Below are 12,683 nucleotides of genomic sequence, written 5' to 3'. Positions count from 1 at the left end.
ATATATACTGTGCATTGATTCAAAATCTGAATCATTCTTCTAACCCAAGGAAGCGTGTATAACCCAGATAGAAACAAGGAGACAGCATTGCATCGTGTTGTCATGAGATAGGTGCCAACGTTCAGGGTTACAATTATCATCTACACACTTACCTGGTGATCAGACCGTTTGACTAATAAAAATCCTTCAAAGTACAGGGGCAGAGCAGTGATCTTTAGTCTTTCCTGGAAGATCCTGCGAGGGGCAGGTTTCGGGGGCTTTTTAGCCATCATCCCCTTGGCTTTGGTGTCTGGCTTGCTTTTGGTTCTATCCAGCCTCAGACAAAATGAAATCTCCGTAGTGATGAGAGCAAAGGCAACTGTTCAAAGAGGAAGTCTCAACTTGCTTTTTAACCACCAACAGGACACAGGCACACACACACACACACACACACACACACACACACACACACACACACAGGCACACACACACACATTCTTCCTCCTTTAGTTTTTGTGAAGTAAGAAATATCAGGACTAGACCAACTTCTGAAAGGAGACCTCTGCGTAAACTTCATGTGCTTGGTTTTATGGTAACAAAATAAACAGCAGATTATCATCTCTGAAGGATGAAGGAAGCAGGTGCAGGCGTGCTGAGAGACTTTGGAGTCACACCAAGGACACATTTGGCTTTCCCAGCTTTCATTTTTGCTTACTGCTCTCTGTCTTTCTTTCTAAAAGATATGACTTAAACAAACTATGTCCATAAAAAATGATTCATTGAATATTTTTGTATTGATCCTATTGGCTACATTTCCAATAATCTTATTTTTTCTTTGAAACCGTGGTTTCATTTTGCAGCCACACCCAGCCTGAATTTCTGCTGTGTAGACCAGGCTGGTCTCAGACTCACAGATGCCCACTTGCTTATGCCTTCGAAGTGCCGTGGCCAGAAAGATGGCTTGCAGAAAAATTCAGAAAAGAATATTTTTGATGTTTTGACATGTACTTTGTGCCTGTGTGTCTGTGTGTGCGCTAATGTGCACTCAGGGTCAAGTGTGCACATGTCACAATGCCTGTGTGGAGGGAGGCTGGAGGACAATCTGTGGCAATCAGTTCTCTCCTATCCTGTGGGGTTCCAGTGTTGAGCTTGGCAGTGTGTTCTTTAGTCTCCTGAGCCTAGACAAATATTTATGTCAGTCAAGCATCTGTGTAATTAGGTCATTTTTACCATTTAATACAGCAAGTAACAGCTAAATAAATAAACAAATAAATAAAACCTTGTTCACCAAGTCATGTAGCTTCTTTTGGTCTTTTGAGTTATAAATAAAATTAATTCTTCATGTACCAAGAATCAATTATTTCTTCTTTAACCATCCCCCAAGACATCATAAAATTTAAAATCCAGTCTTAAACATTTTCAGTAAGTTAGACTTGTCAGGGTTTCCAACACCATTGCATTCCGGCCCCATTACAGCGGGGATCCTACCACAGAGAGTTCAAACCACTGACCAGTCCCCTTATCTCCTTTCCACACTCCTGAGAAACACAAAACATGCCCATCTTGAAAACAGTCTGCTAGATTCTCACGGCTTTTGTAATTTCTTCTTTTGCCTTTTACTGAGAACTATTTATCACACGGGCAAGCAACCAAATCCCTTCACCAACGAGTGCCTCCTGCTCCATCCTTAAACCTGCTCCTAGGTGTCTCCAAACCCTTGGCCTTTCTTCTTATGGCTCCCTACTGTGTGCTCCCATGCCCTTCTTTCTGTTATCTATTTGGTGGATTTTTACTCGTCCTTCAACAGCCTGGTGAAATCTTTCTGTTATCAGGAAGAGTTACTTTAGCATCTTCTTACTATACTGATTAAGTCAGAAAGTATGAATAGAAATGCCCAGTCCCCATGTGTTCCTTCCTGATCTCTGGCCCTTAATATCTACCGATTTATCATCACATGCATCACAACACATTTCTATGGATTTAAAAGACATTTGAATTGAGTATAATTGTCTTGCCAGGCATGGTGATCCATGATGCCTTCAGTCTCAGCACTTGTGATGCAAAGGCGTGGGGAGTTTCTGAGTTCAGCCCAGTATGGTCTACAAATGTATTCCTGGACAGCCAGAGATTTTTTTTTTTGTCTTGAAAAACATATGAGTAAATAAATATATGGTATAATATAAAATAATATATAATACATAAACATAAATGTTTCACAGATATAAAATATGTGAATATATTTTATATAAATATAAGAAATATATAAATATGTGTGTATATGTGTGTATGAATGTGTGTGTGTGTGTGTGTGTGTGTGCGCGCGCGCGTATGAATACACATGTACTTACAACAAATAACTGGAAAAAAACAGCTTTAATTTTAACCACAAGTTGGAACACTTGAATAAATTACAAGCCACACAGTCTCAGTTCCAGTCAGGTTTTATTGACTCTGGTAGGATAAAAGTATTTTCAGAAAGGAAAATAAAAATTGTTGTAATAGAACCCAGGGATTCCTTGGTACTCAGTGTAGGGTTTCTTGCCTTGACTTTACCCAGTAATTATTGACACAGTGAAGGTTGGTTAATCAGAGAATCCTTTCCTGAAGTATTTGGGTCAGAAAACCAAAGGTGAAAAATCACTGTGTAAGAATTTAATTTGCTAGCCTTAGCATTTTCAGTACTGTATGAAGAATTACTCTTAGCTGCTAAATATATGTGAAATAGTTTGGGCAGTTATGGATCTCCCCTCCGTGCTTTTTAAAAAACATTTATGTATGTTATGTATGTGAGTACACGGTGGCTGTCTTCAGACACAGCCGAAGAGGGCATCAGATCCTGTTACAGATGGTTATGAGATGATGATTACCATGTGGGTGCTGGGAATTGTACTCAGAACCTCTGGAAGAGCAATCAGTGCTCTTGTTTTTTTTTTTTTTTTTTTTTTTTTTTTTTTTTTTTTTTTTTTTTCAATTAGATACTCTGTATTTACATTTGAAATGTTATCCCCTACCCTCACCCTGCCTACATCCCCCCTCCCCTTCCACCTGTCTGCAGGAGGGTGCACTTGCTCCCAATCACCCTCTCTACCCCAATGCCTTGGCGTCCCCTATATTGGGAAAACTCATCCTCCCTGGACCAAAGGCCTCTTCTCCCATTGATGCCAGACACTGGTATCTTTAGCTACATATGCAACTGGAGCCATAGGTCTCTCAATGTGTGCTCAATGGTTGGTGTTTTAGTCTATGGGGATTGTGGAGGGTTTGGTTGGCTGATAATGTTCTTCTCGTGAGGTTGGATTTGGTAGCTACATATGGGGTGGATGCCCAGGTGAGGCAGCCTCTGAATGATCTTTTCTTCAATCCCTGTTCCTCTTTTGACCTTCTATTTCCTCCCATGAGTGTTTTGTTCTCTCCCTTCTAAAGACTGAGGCATCCACATTTTCGCTTTACTTCTTTTTGAGCTTCATAAGGTCTGTGAGTTGTTTCTTGGGTATTCAGAGCTTTCTGGGGCTAGTGTCAGCTTATCAGTGAGCAGTCACTGCTCTTAACCCCTGAGCCACCTCTCCAGCCCCCCTCCCTGCTTTTTGAGACAGAGTCTCATTATGCAGCTTGATTGTCCTGAAACTCACATTGTAAACCAGGGTGACCTTGAACTCAAAGATCTGCCCGCTAGTGCTGAGATCTAAAAGTGTACACTACCACACCCAGCTGAGATTGTGATTCTTGATTGTCAGCTGGTTGTGGAGCTCCTAGATTATCAAAAAACACTCCAGGATATGTCGATGAGGAAATCTGCAGGGAAGATTAACTAAGAGGGGGAGACTCTCTCTGAACACCAAGGACCCAGATGGAATGGGGGTGGGGGAAGAGTGTAGACTCCCTGGCTTCTGTGGTATGTGTGTCTGCTGCTATATCCCCTTTGTCAAAAGGAACTGACACTTCTCGAGACCATGTGCAAAATAAAACCCTTTCCCTTTAAGTTGGTTTTTTCAGGTGTTTGGTAACACTGCTGAAAAGTTGAACCCAAAGGCCAAATAGATACAGAACACCAGTTCCCAAATCAGGTCAATCACAAGCTAAGGTTAGCTTTAACAGAAACTAGGAATTCAGAATAATAGGAACTTCAGAGACAGAGTAATAGTTATGTTGTACTAGTCAAATTTTTAAGAAGATATATTTTTACCACTACAAACTCAATCTATACAAGATTTAAGTCTTTATTTTTCTTTTAAGATCATTTAGTTGGTGCTGCGGGAGCAGGCAGTTGATTGATGCTTTCTAGCCATTTCCCCTGTTCCTGGTGCATCACTGTAGAAGCTGAAATGGTTGGGGGTAAAAAAGAAAAACAAAAATACCAAAACAAAACACCCTCTGCGATTTTTCCAATGTTTTTCCAAGTTTGATTGGGAAAAGGCAGTATGATTAGCAAGGCAGAAGAAAAGCAGAACCATTTCTTCTTTCTTTAAAAATATGTTTTTGAAGATTTATTTATTTATTTTATGTATATGAATACACTGTCACTCTCTTCAGACACACTAGTAGAGGACATCAGATCTCATTACAGATGGTTGTGAGCCACCATGTGGTGGCTGGGAATTGAATCCAGGACCTCTAGAAGAGCAGTCAGTGCTCTTAACCTGCCGAACCATCTCTCCAACCTGCAGAATCATTTCTTACTGCTGCCTTTGGTTTTTCCTACCAAAGAAAAGGCGGGGATGACTTATAAGTGTCTGACTTTTCCATGGTAGTAGGATGGGAAGGTTCATGGGAGTTGACAGCTTAGCCAGGGGACAGCAGTTGTGCTGATGTGCATTGTATTAGTGGGAGGTGGTGTGAACTCAGAAGCGGTGAGCAGTCTTAGTATTGCCTAGTATTCATGGAGGCTTTGGTGAGGTGGCAGTTTTGTAACTGTGGTAACTTCCTGATTGTATTTCCTTTAGGTTCTTAGAGACCAACATTATTATCAGCTTCCTAATTTAACATTTTGCCTCATGACTGCTTTAATGTGGTTTCAACTCCACACTTCTGTAAGCTGTTAAATGCTGGATGGCGCATGGGTTTTAATCCGAAGGACTGGCTACAGATCCTTGGTCTTTCTTTTTCTTTTTTTTTCTTTCTTTCTTTTTTTTTTTTTTTTTTTTTTTTTTGAGGGAAAAAAACATTCAGTTTATTTTCAGACATACAGTATCAGCAGGCAAAACTATGGCGTAGTCCACACATTCACTCTCGGGGTGTGAGAAAGCCATGGCTGGTGTGTTCACAGTGTAAACAGGTGAGCAGACAAATCAGTGAATACTTTATCATGGGGTTCACTTACAATCCCAGAAGGAAAGGCAGGACTTGGCAAAAAGTAAAAAACAAACAAACAAAAAAAAAAATAGCAACAAAAGTTTTGGATCCTAAAATCAGATGCAACAACTCAGGAGACGCTGCTGGCATCTCCATCTTTTTTTGGCAACAGCATTTAACCTCAACAGGAAGAATGTTCTTCCCGGAAACTGGAGAAGTCAGTCTCTCCTTCCTCATCAAACCATCCGGAACACTCTTACAATAGCTGTTTGGAATTATCTCACGAACAAAAATGTAATTAAAAACAAAAGCTCCAAAGAACCAACCATGAAGACTTCTTGAGCTGGGGGGGGGGGGAAGGGGAGAAGGTCCTTCTCACCAGTACAACTCTTAGGTTTAAGACCTGGCAATACTTGGGTGGTCACAAAAATAGCAAAATAGAGACTTTTTGGCTACAAAAATAGATAATTGAGGTAGATAAATTAAAGCCCTCATATCCAACACTTGCTGGCCTCCACTCTACAGCCTTCGAGACAGCAGGGGGCGGGCGGGTGGGTGTGAACATCTTAATAATCGAAATAAACAGAAAGGATATCATGTGGAAGAGAGAGGAGGCCATCCTAGCATTGCTGGGAGTTTCTCCCGGAGAAGAAACACAGTCCCGCAATGCAGCAGACACTGAAGACAACCACATAGTATCTCCTCAGGTGCCCCACTCTGATGCCTGTCCACCCAGGAGTCTGGGAAGGTGGTTAGTGGGAGATGAGGAGGGTGTAGGTGGCACTCAGGACTCTTAAATAAGCAGGATAATTGTGTGCTCCCCAGGGACTACCAGGGACCAGGGTATGCATGTGTGTGGAGGGTTTCCTACCCAAGGTGTGGGTTAATTGAACCACCTTAGTTTTCTGGCATTCTTCTCTCTTAAAGTACATTTTAAAAACAAAAACAAAAATAAGCAGAAAATGAAGACAGGGTTGGGAGGCATAAAACCAGATCCCTACATTTACCCGCATTAGTCACCATGGAAGGACACAGTGCCCTCACCCCAGGACTGGGTTAGCACTTGTCACTTCCACTGTGGTCTAACTGAGTCCCAACTGTTTCACTTCGAAACAGGTGACAGTCTTTGGAAACAGCCACCAGGTCACACAAAGTTTCTAGTATATAATTTGTCCCAAATTAACAAAACTATTTTTCAAAAAAACCCGCTTCTTTCCAAAATGTTTATATTAAAAAAAAGTCTGATTTTCTATTTTTTTTCTTTTTGGTTTGTTTTTGTTGTTTTTCTGGGCTTTTTTTTTTTTTTTTTTTTTTTTTTTTTTTTTTTTTGGTTTTGTTATTTTCACTTTTTCTCCGTTCATTTTCACTTCTTTTGGAAAGCAGCCCAATTATAGAGATTGTAGGATTGCCCAAGGCTATGTCACCCATATGGTCACAAAGCCACATCACTTGCTTATCAGGAAGAAGGGGAGTGGGGGGAGGAGATGGGTTAACAAAACTAAACAATGAAGCAGGTCCTAGAATCTCACTAGGGCGGCCTCTTCCTCCTTAGCTGACCGCAATCTTATTTTCTTCCAGAAAGTGAGGGAACTGGTGTTTGTCACCCAGTCGGGAACGGCGGGCTTCTCCATGTTCCCACCCATGGCCCCACTCACGCTGGTCTGGGAGCCATCAAACCTGGAAAGCGTGGCATTGCTCACCACAGAGCTGGTTCCCAGTGACACAGGCAGGGTGAGAATTCCTCCACTCTGGATCACAGAGATCTCGTTGGTCTTCATGGCCAGACCCCCATTGAGGACGCTGGTATACTGGTTCCACGTGGCAGGGTTCACACCCACCGTGGGGGACAGGAGCTCCTTGGGAAACACCTCGGCGGCTCTCTTTCCTTCAGCACTCAGCGTGGTCATTGTGTTCTCTATGGCCAGCTTCCTGCCCCGGCGGGCAGAGTTATTGTTGGCCCCATGAGTCATGTAGTGGACCTTTAGGTTGCCTTTCCTGGTGAAGGCCCGCCCATAAATGTTACACACGAAAGGCTTTTCTCCTGTGTGTGTCTGCTCATGGATCTGCAGGGCACTGGCTGACGAGAAATTCTTGCCACACCTCGTGCAACAGTGTTGCTTGGCCTGTCGGCGTGGCTGTGGCTGTGGCTACGATGCTAGCAAAGGTGTGATTCCTGAGGGCATGCTGGGGGGTCCCACGTAGGCGCCAGGTACTTCAACTTTGATAAAGGTGGGCTGTCTCAGATAAATGTTGAAGGGAGGCTGGTTCGACCTTCAGGGTCCACGCGGCAGCTCTCGACACCCTTGGCCTTCTGACCCTCAGGAGACTGGGACTTGATGCTTCCTGCTTAGCTATTGGCCTGGTAGCATGTGGTCTCAGTGGCATCTGGGCAACGGCTCTGACGCTCCTGGTCACCCATGTGCGAGGACGAGTCATTGGCCAGGCAACTGTCACCAGCCTCCAGGGAGCCATTCTCTCGACTGCTCTGTCGCTGCAGGGCCAAATCACAGGAAAGCCCAGAGAGGGCGACGCCAGGTGGGTATTGGGAACCAGCGCCAAGACTGTTGAGGGGCCGCTGGGGATATCCTGGGAACACACTTCCTCGGCTTCCATCCCTTCCGCTGCGTCTTCCTGGCAGACACTGCTGGCACTACCGTTCTCCCGGACGGCCATGGGCTCGGGAGCCGTGAAGTCACAGGGACTCTCTGGAAGAGGCGTATTGGGGATCCGGCCACCCATGTGCATCCGGATATGCTGCTGTAACATGACGGCGTTGGTGAACTTCTTCTGGCAGATGGGGCACGAATGTTGGGTCTTTACGGCTGTGTTGGTTCGGTGAACCCCAAGATGTGTCTTCAGGTTGCCTTTGGTAGAGAAGGCCCGGCCGCAGGTGTTACACTGGAACGGTCTCTACCCTGTGTGGGTACGGTAATGCATCTTGAGGGAACTCTGACAGCTGAGGACCCGATGACATATGGGACACTCGTTGGGTTCAGTAGTGGCCTTGTCTATGTTCTCCACTAGCTGCTGCAATTTCAGGGTCTCTGACCCTGACTCTGAGGCCCCAGTGCCCCGGAAGCCCCCAGCCCTTGGGGGATTATGCATAATCCCCACCTCATGTACTGGAAGGCCCGCCTCGCTTTCTGGAGAAGGCCCTGGCTGCACATCGTTGGGCAAGGAGACACCCATGAGGTCCTTGGGGTTAGGCCCTGAAGTGAGCTTTTGAGGTAGCCCTATGGAAGGGGTTCCCGTGACCGGGACAGGCTCAGTGTCTACAGAGAGACTTGATTCATCTACAGGGACAGGGAGTGCATAGTGAGGACCGGTGGTGCTCGCTGCCCCTTTGTCCTGGAATTCGGCAAACAGCTGGGGGTTCGCCTTCACCTGAGGGTGTCGATGGAAGTGGACTTTGAGGTTGCCCTTGGTGGTGAAGCGGTGACCACAGACAGAGCACACGTAAGGTCTCTCTCCGGTGTGGGAGCGGAGGTGAATCTGAAGGGAGCTATCGGTCCCGAAAACCTTGGAACAGTACCTGTGCTTACCGAGGACGCCCTCGTCCTTGACATCTACCGTGGAGACAGGGAGGTTTTGGGGTTTCCCTTTTCCTTTCTTAGACTGGTCGAGGGTCACAGTGGAGAAGGGACTCTGTAGGAGCACAGAGCCCGGAGTCTGAGGTAGCAGGGCATTCGGGAGGCGAGACATGAAGTTGGGGAGAACCCGAGTCCCGTCAGGCGTCAGGGTGACGGGTGTAAACCCCGAGGACAAGGAGCTGGCTGTGGAGGGAACACTGGCATGAGGAAGCTTGGCTTGTTTCAAGGCATCTAGAGACAGAGCTGGGTTTGAGGCTTTCTGGCTGAGCAGGGCCACAGCAGCAGACACCTGCTGGGACACTGAGACCTGCTGAGACACGTGGTTGCTTAAGGCTTTCAGGGTGTCTGCACCAGCCACCCCGGAGTGGAGGGCCTGGGAGGCCCACATGTTCACCTGGACTCGGATCTGTTCCATAAGCTGGATCTGCTAGAGCTGCTGCTGCTGCAGGAACAGGATCTGCTCCAGGACCCATGGGATGCTGTGGGCAGCGGGCACCGGGGCCACAGGGGCCTCCACACTCCGTTGGTTCACTGCCACCTTGGTGCGGCGGAGCGCCGGCAGAGTCACATTGGTGTTCGCTACTTTGCCTTTGGGTAAATAGCTTACGTCCTGGGGTGTGGGTGACTGGGTAGCCTCTGTCTTCAAGTACAAGATGGAGTCCGTGCCTAGCTTTTCCTTCAAGTCCTCCGAGCCGCCGCCGTTCTCCTGCAGACCGTCTTTATTGCTTGGGCTGCCTGGCTGGTGACTCAGGACAGCACTGGAAAAGTCCTCTGAGGGCACTGGCCCCTCGCTGTCATTCATGATGAGGACGGGAGGGTTTTTAGTGCAACTTTTCTTGTGTTCCATGAATTCGGAGAGACTAAAGAACTCAGCACAGCATTTGTGGCAGATGTGAGTGTCCTCTTGCCGGGGCCGCGTCCCCGGGACGGAGTCCTCTGAGACTTCATCGCCGTTCCCTGGGGCACCGGGTTCCTCCGCCGCCGGCGCCTCTGCGAGGTCGGGGCTCGGTTGCAGCAGCGGCTGCTCGCCCTGGCCTTCCTCCCAGTTGATGTGCTGGGGCTTCGTCTGCTTGCGCCTAGACATGGTGCGCGCATCGGGGCGCCGGGAAGAGCCCTGGTAACTTGCCCCCTCTCTGCCGATCCTTGGTCTTTATATTGACCTTAGAATAATTCAGTCCCTCATTGGCTATAGAATTATTTTCTGTATTTTATTCTAACGTCAGAAGTGTCCCATAATGAGATTCCATTTTGCTCTTCTCAACTTATTTTTCAATAAAATAATTCCCCCTCTATTTCAGCTACGGGTCATTTCTGCCCTGTAACGTTGCTGGCAGTTTCTTTGTATTTTCTCTCTTTTACATACTTATAATTTATGCACTACCTCTGAGATAAAGGTATCTTTATCGTTTCTGGTTTTCTAGGGTCATTTTGAATGAACAAATATTTACAGATGATCCACACTTAGGACATAGTGCGCCATTTCCCTGTAACACCATCAGGGAAATCTGGAAGTCATGTATGTGCAAGACAAGCGTAGTCTCACACACACAGTGGTTGTTGCCTTCACAGAAATTAAGCTCTGGGAACTGCCCTTGCTGGCTTGTAAAGTGCTCCAGCACTTTTGATGATGCATGGGAGAGGGGGTGGGGCGATGGAGGGGGAAGGGGCGGAGGTGGGGCTTCAGCTCCCAGCACACTTTCTCCTTTATGGCTTTCTGGGCTGTAAACTTGCTGAGGGTCTTTAGAAACCAGACACATTCGTCCTGGTGAGCTCTGCTCTCCTCTCATTCTCTGGCGGATGGTAGCATCTGATGCCACCTTTCTGAGTTTCACTTGGACTTTCAAGATCTTCATACTCTGCCGGGGCGGGGGGAGAATATTTTCAACCCTAGTCATCCTGGATGGCATCACCTACCAGAGTTTACATCCTCTGTGTTAGTGCTGATCTCTGCCTGGGGCAGCTGGGAGACTCAAACCCTCACTGCCAACTTTGTTTATTCTCCGGGAGTTCACAGATGGCTTAAGCTCGTTGGTTCCAAAGGCATCACAGCAAGAATTCATGTTTACTCTGAACATTTTAATGTGACTCTCTGGAGTCGATTCACTCTCAACTGCTTCTTCAGCAAATGGAGTCGGCATGCGGAGCAATTCAGCATCGTACCCTTGCATTTTGGTCATGTTCAAAATTCCCACGGAGGACAGTGTTGCAATTGAGGACCACAGTCTCAAAACTATTCCAACATAGGAGAAAACCTCTGTTTCAGCTGCCGGGATCAGCTGACTCCTCTTTCAGGTTTATCTAGTAGTAGCTGCTGTACAATTTACAAGTTGTTCTGTAGTTTGGAGAATAGGATTAATAAATAATTAGGTTTACAGCACCTCTACTGCCCTCTGGCGGATCTGCCTGGCAATCCCGGCAATCGTCCTGGCTATCACGAGCATGTTTAACTCGTATGGAGAGCTCCATCATTCTAAAATAATAATAATAATAATAATAATAATAATAATAATAATAATAATAATAATAATAATAATAATAATAATAATAAAAGATTTACTTTATAGGTGTGATTGTGTTGTCTGCATGTATGCAAGGGCATCACTAGCGGGCTTGTTGCCCGCTGAGGCCGGAAGAGGGCGTCAGATCCCCTGGAACTGGAGCGACAAATGGTTGTGAGTTGCTTTGTGGGTGCTGAAAACCTAACTTTGCTCCTTTCAAAGTGCAGCAAGCGCTCTTGACCACTGAGACATCGTTTCAACGCTCCAGAGCTTATTTATTTGTTTATTTATTTATTGATTGATTGCATTCTGTCTCCTTAGGAAATAGATCAGCTACAGGCTGCGACCACGTGACTCTAGGTGAGTCACATGGACGGGACAAAATGCATATCGGTGTATTTTTTTTTTTTTTTTCCAATTGGGGACGTTACCTTAATTTCGCCTAAGACAGAAGCAGCCACGTTCTCTTAAAAAATCTATTAGTTTTAATGATATGCATATATAACTTATGCCAATCATCTTGCTTGCAATGATACCTCATAAATAATTTTTAAATACTTGAAAAAAGACCGAGGACATTATTATTTCCAGAGATAATGTACAGATGGGCAGGTTGCAGCTGACGAATCTGTGTAGTATTAACTGCTCAAAACGCCAGCAATTTCTGCCTCTAATCCTTTTTAGTATTACTACTAATCCGTAATAGAACTGCTGGGATGCATTATACATTTATCTCAAGGAGCACCACTGCTTTCTAAATACATGCAGGTGTAGACGCAGCAAACTGGATGAAGAAAGCAGAAGCAGGAGAATAGGAGCGCTCGCCAAAAGGAGTCCACAAGCGAGAGGCGTGGCGACGGGCGAGAGGCTAGAGGTGGGGCAGTGGGTGGGAGGGTGGGCCGACGGCAGAAAGACAAGGAGCTGGGCGGGAGGGCGGGGCGACCCGAAAAAGGCGGGTTGATAGGCGAATAACAGGAAAGGAGGCGGGACCAAGGGCGGGACTCAAGCAACGGCCGGAGTTAATTCTTCCGTGCTAGGCTTCTGCGCATGCGTGCCTCGTTTGAATTTTTCCCCCTTTGGTTGGTGGCCGCTGTTTATTTAGGGTCTTAAGTGCCGGTCTGGCGGTTCATGGGAAGCCTCCGTCCGTGATCTAACTGTAGCTGAGTGACTTTTAACCCTCCTGGAACCCTGGCCTGTTTGAGCTTCCCTCTTAGGTCTCCGTCAGGCCCAGTGGGCCGGAACCATGGCTTCGTTCCATCTGGTAAGTGCGGGTCTGGGTCGGGCCTGCGCGCTGAGTCGGTCGAGCTGTCCGGACGCGGGGCGGGGG

At 46.3% G+C, this 12,683-nt stretch overlaps 2 protein-coding genes and 1 pseudogene across 6 annotated transcripts in view; 1 reads left to right on the top strand and 2 right to left on the bottom strand.

Annotated features, from left to right (window-relative positions):
* The window catches only part of STAP1 (signal transducing adaptor family member 1), a gene marked incomplete at both ends in the record, with an annotated part of 30,409 nt that extends 30,137 nt beyond the window's left edge, over positions 1 to 272 (bottom strand). For all 3 annotated transcript variants that reach the window (XM_080934491.1, XM_080934492.1, XM_080934493.1), the window contains one exon: positions 153 to 272. In XM_080934491.1, the coding sequence (XP_080790617.1) occupies positions 153 to 272 (120 nt within the window). The remainder of the gene's footprint in view (positions 1 to 152) is intronic.
* Positions 273 to 6,816: 6,544 nt separating this feature from the next.
* LOC308434262 (sal-like protein 4) lies at positions 6,817 to 9,942 on the bottom strand (annotated as a pseudogene). The gene has a single exon. The product of its transcript is annotated as a sal-like protein 4 (transcript).
* Positions 9,943 to 12,453: 2,511 nt separating this feature from the next.
* The window catches only part of CENPC (centromere protein C), a 50,983-nt gene continuing 50,753 nt past the window's right edge, over positions 12,454 to 12,683 (top strand). For both annotated transcript variants that reach the window (XM_080934469.1, XM_080934468.1), the window contains exon 1: positions 12,454 to 12,617. In XM_080934469.1, coding sequence (XP_080790595.1) covers positions 12,600 to 12,617 — 18 coding nt within the window. In that variant the 5' untranslated portion in view covers positions 12,454 to 12,599. The remainder of the gene's footprint in view (positions 12,618 to 12,683) is intronic.

The sequence above is a fragment of the Micromys minutus genome (assembly GCF_963924665.1).
Source record: "Micromys minutus genome assembly, chromosome: 1".
Lineage (NCBI taxonomy): Eukaryota > Metazoa > Chordata > Mammalia > Rodentia > Muridae > Micromys > Micromys minutus.
This window is presented reverse-complemented; position numbering and strand designations above follow the sequence as displayed.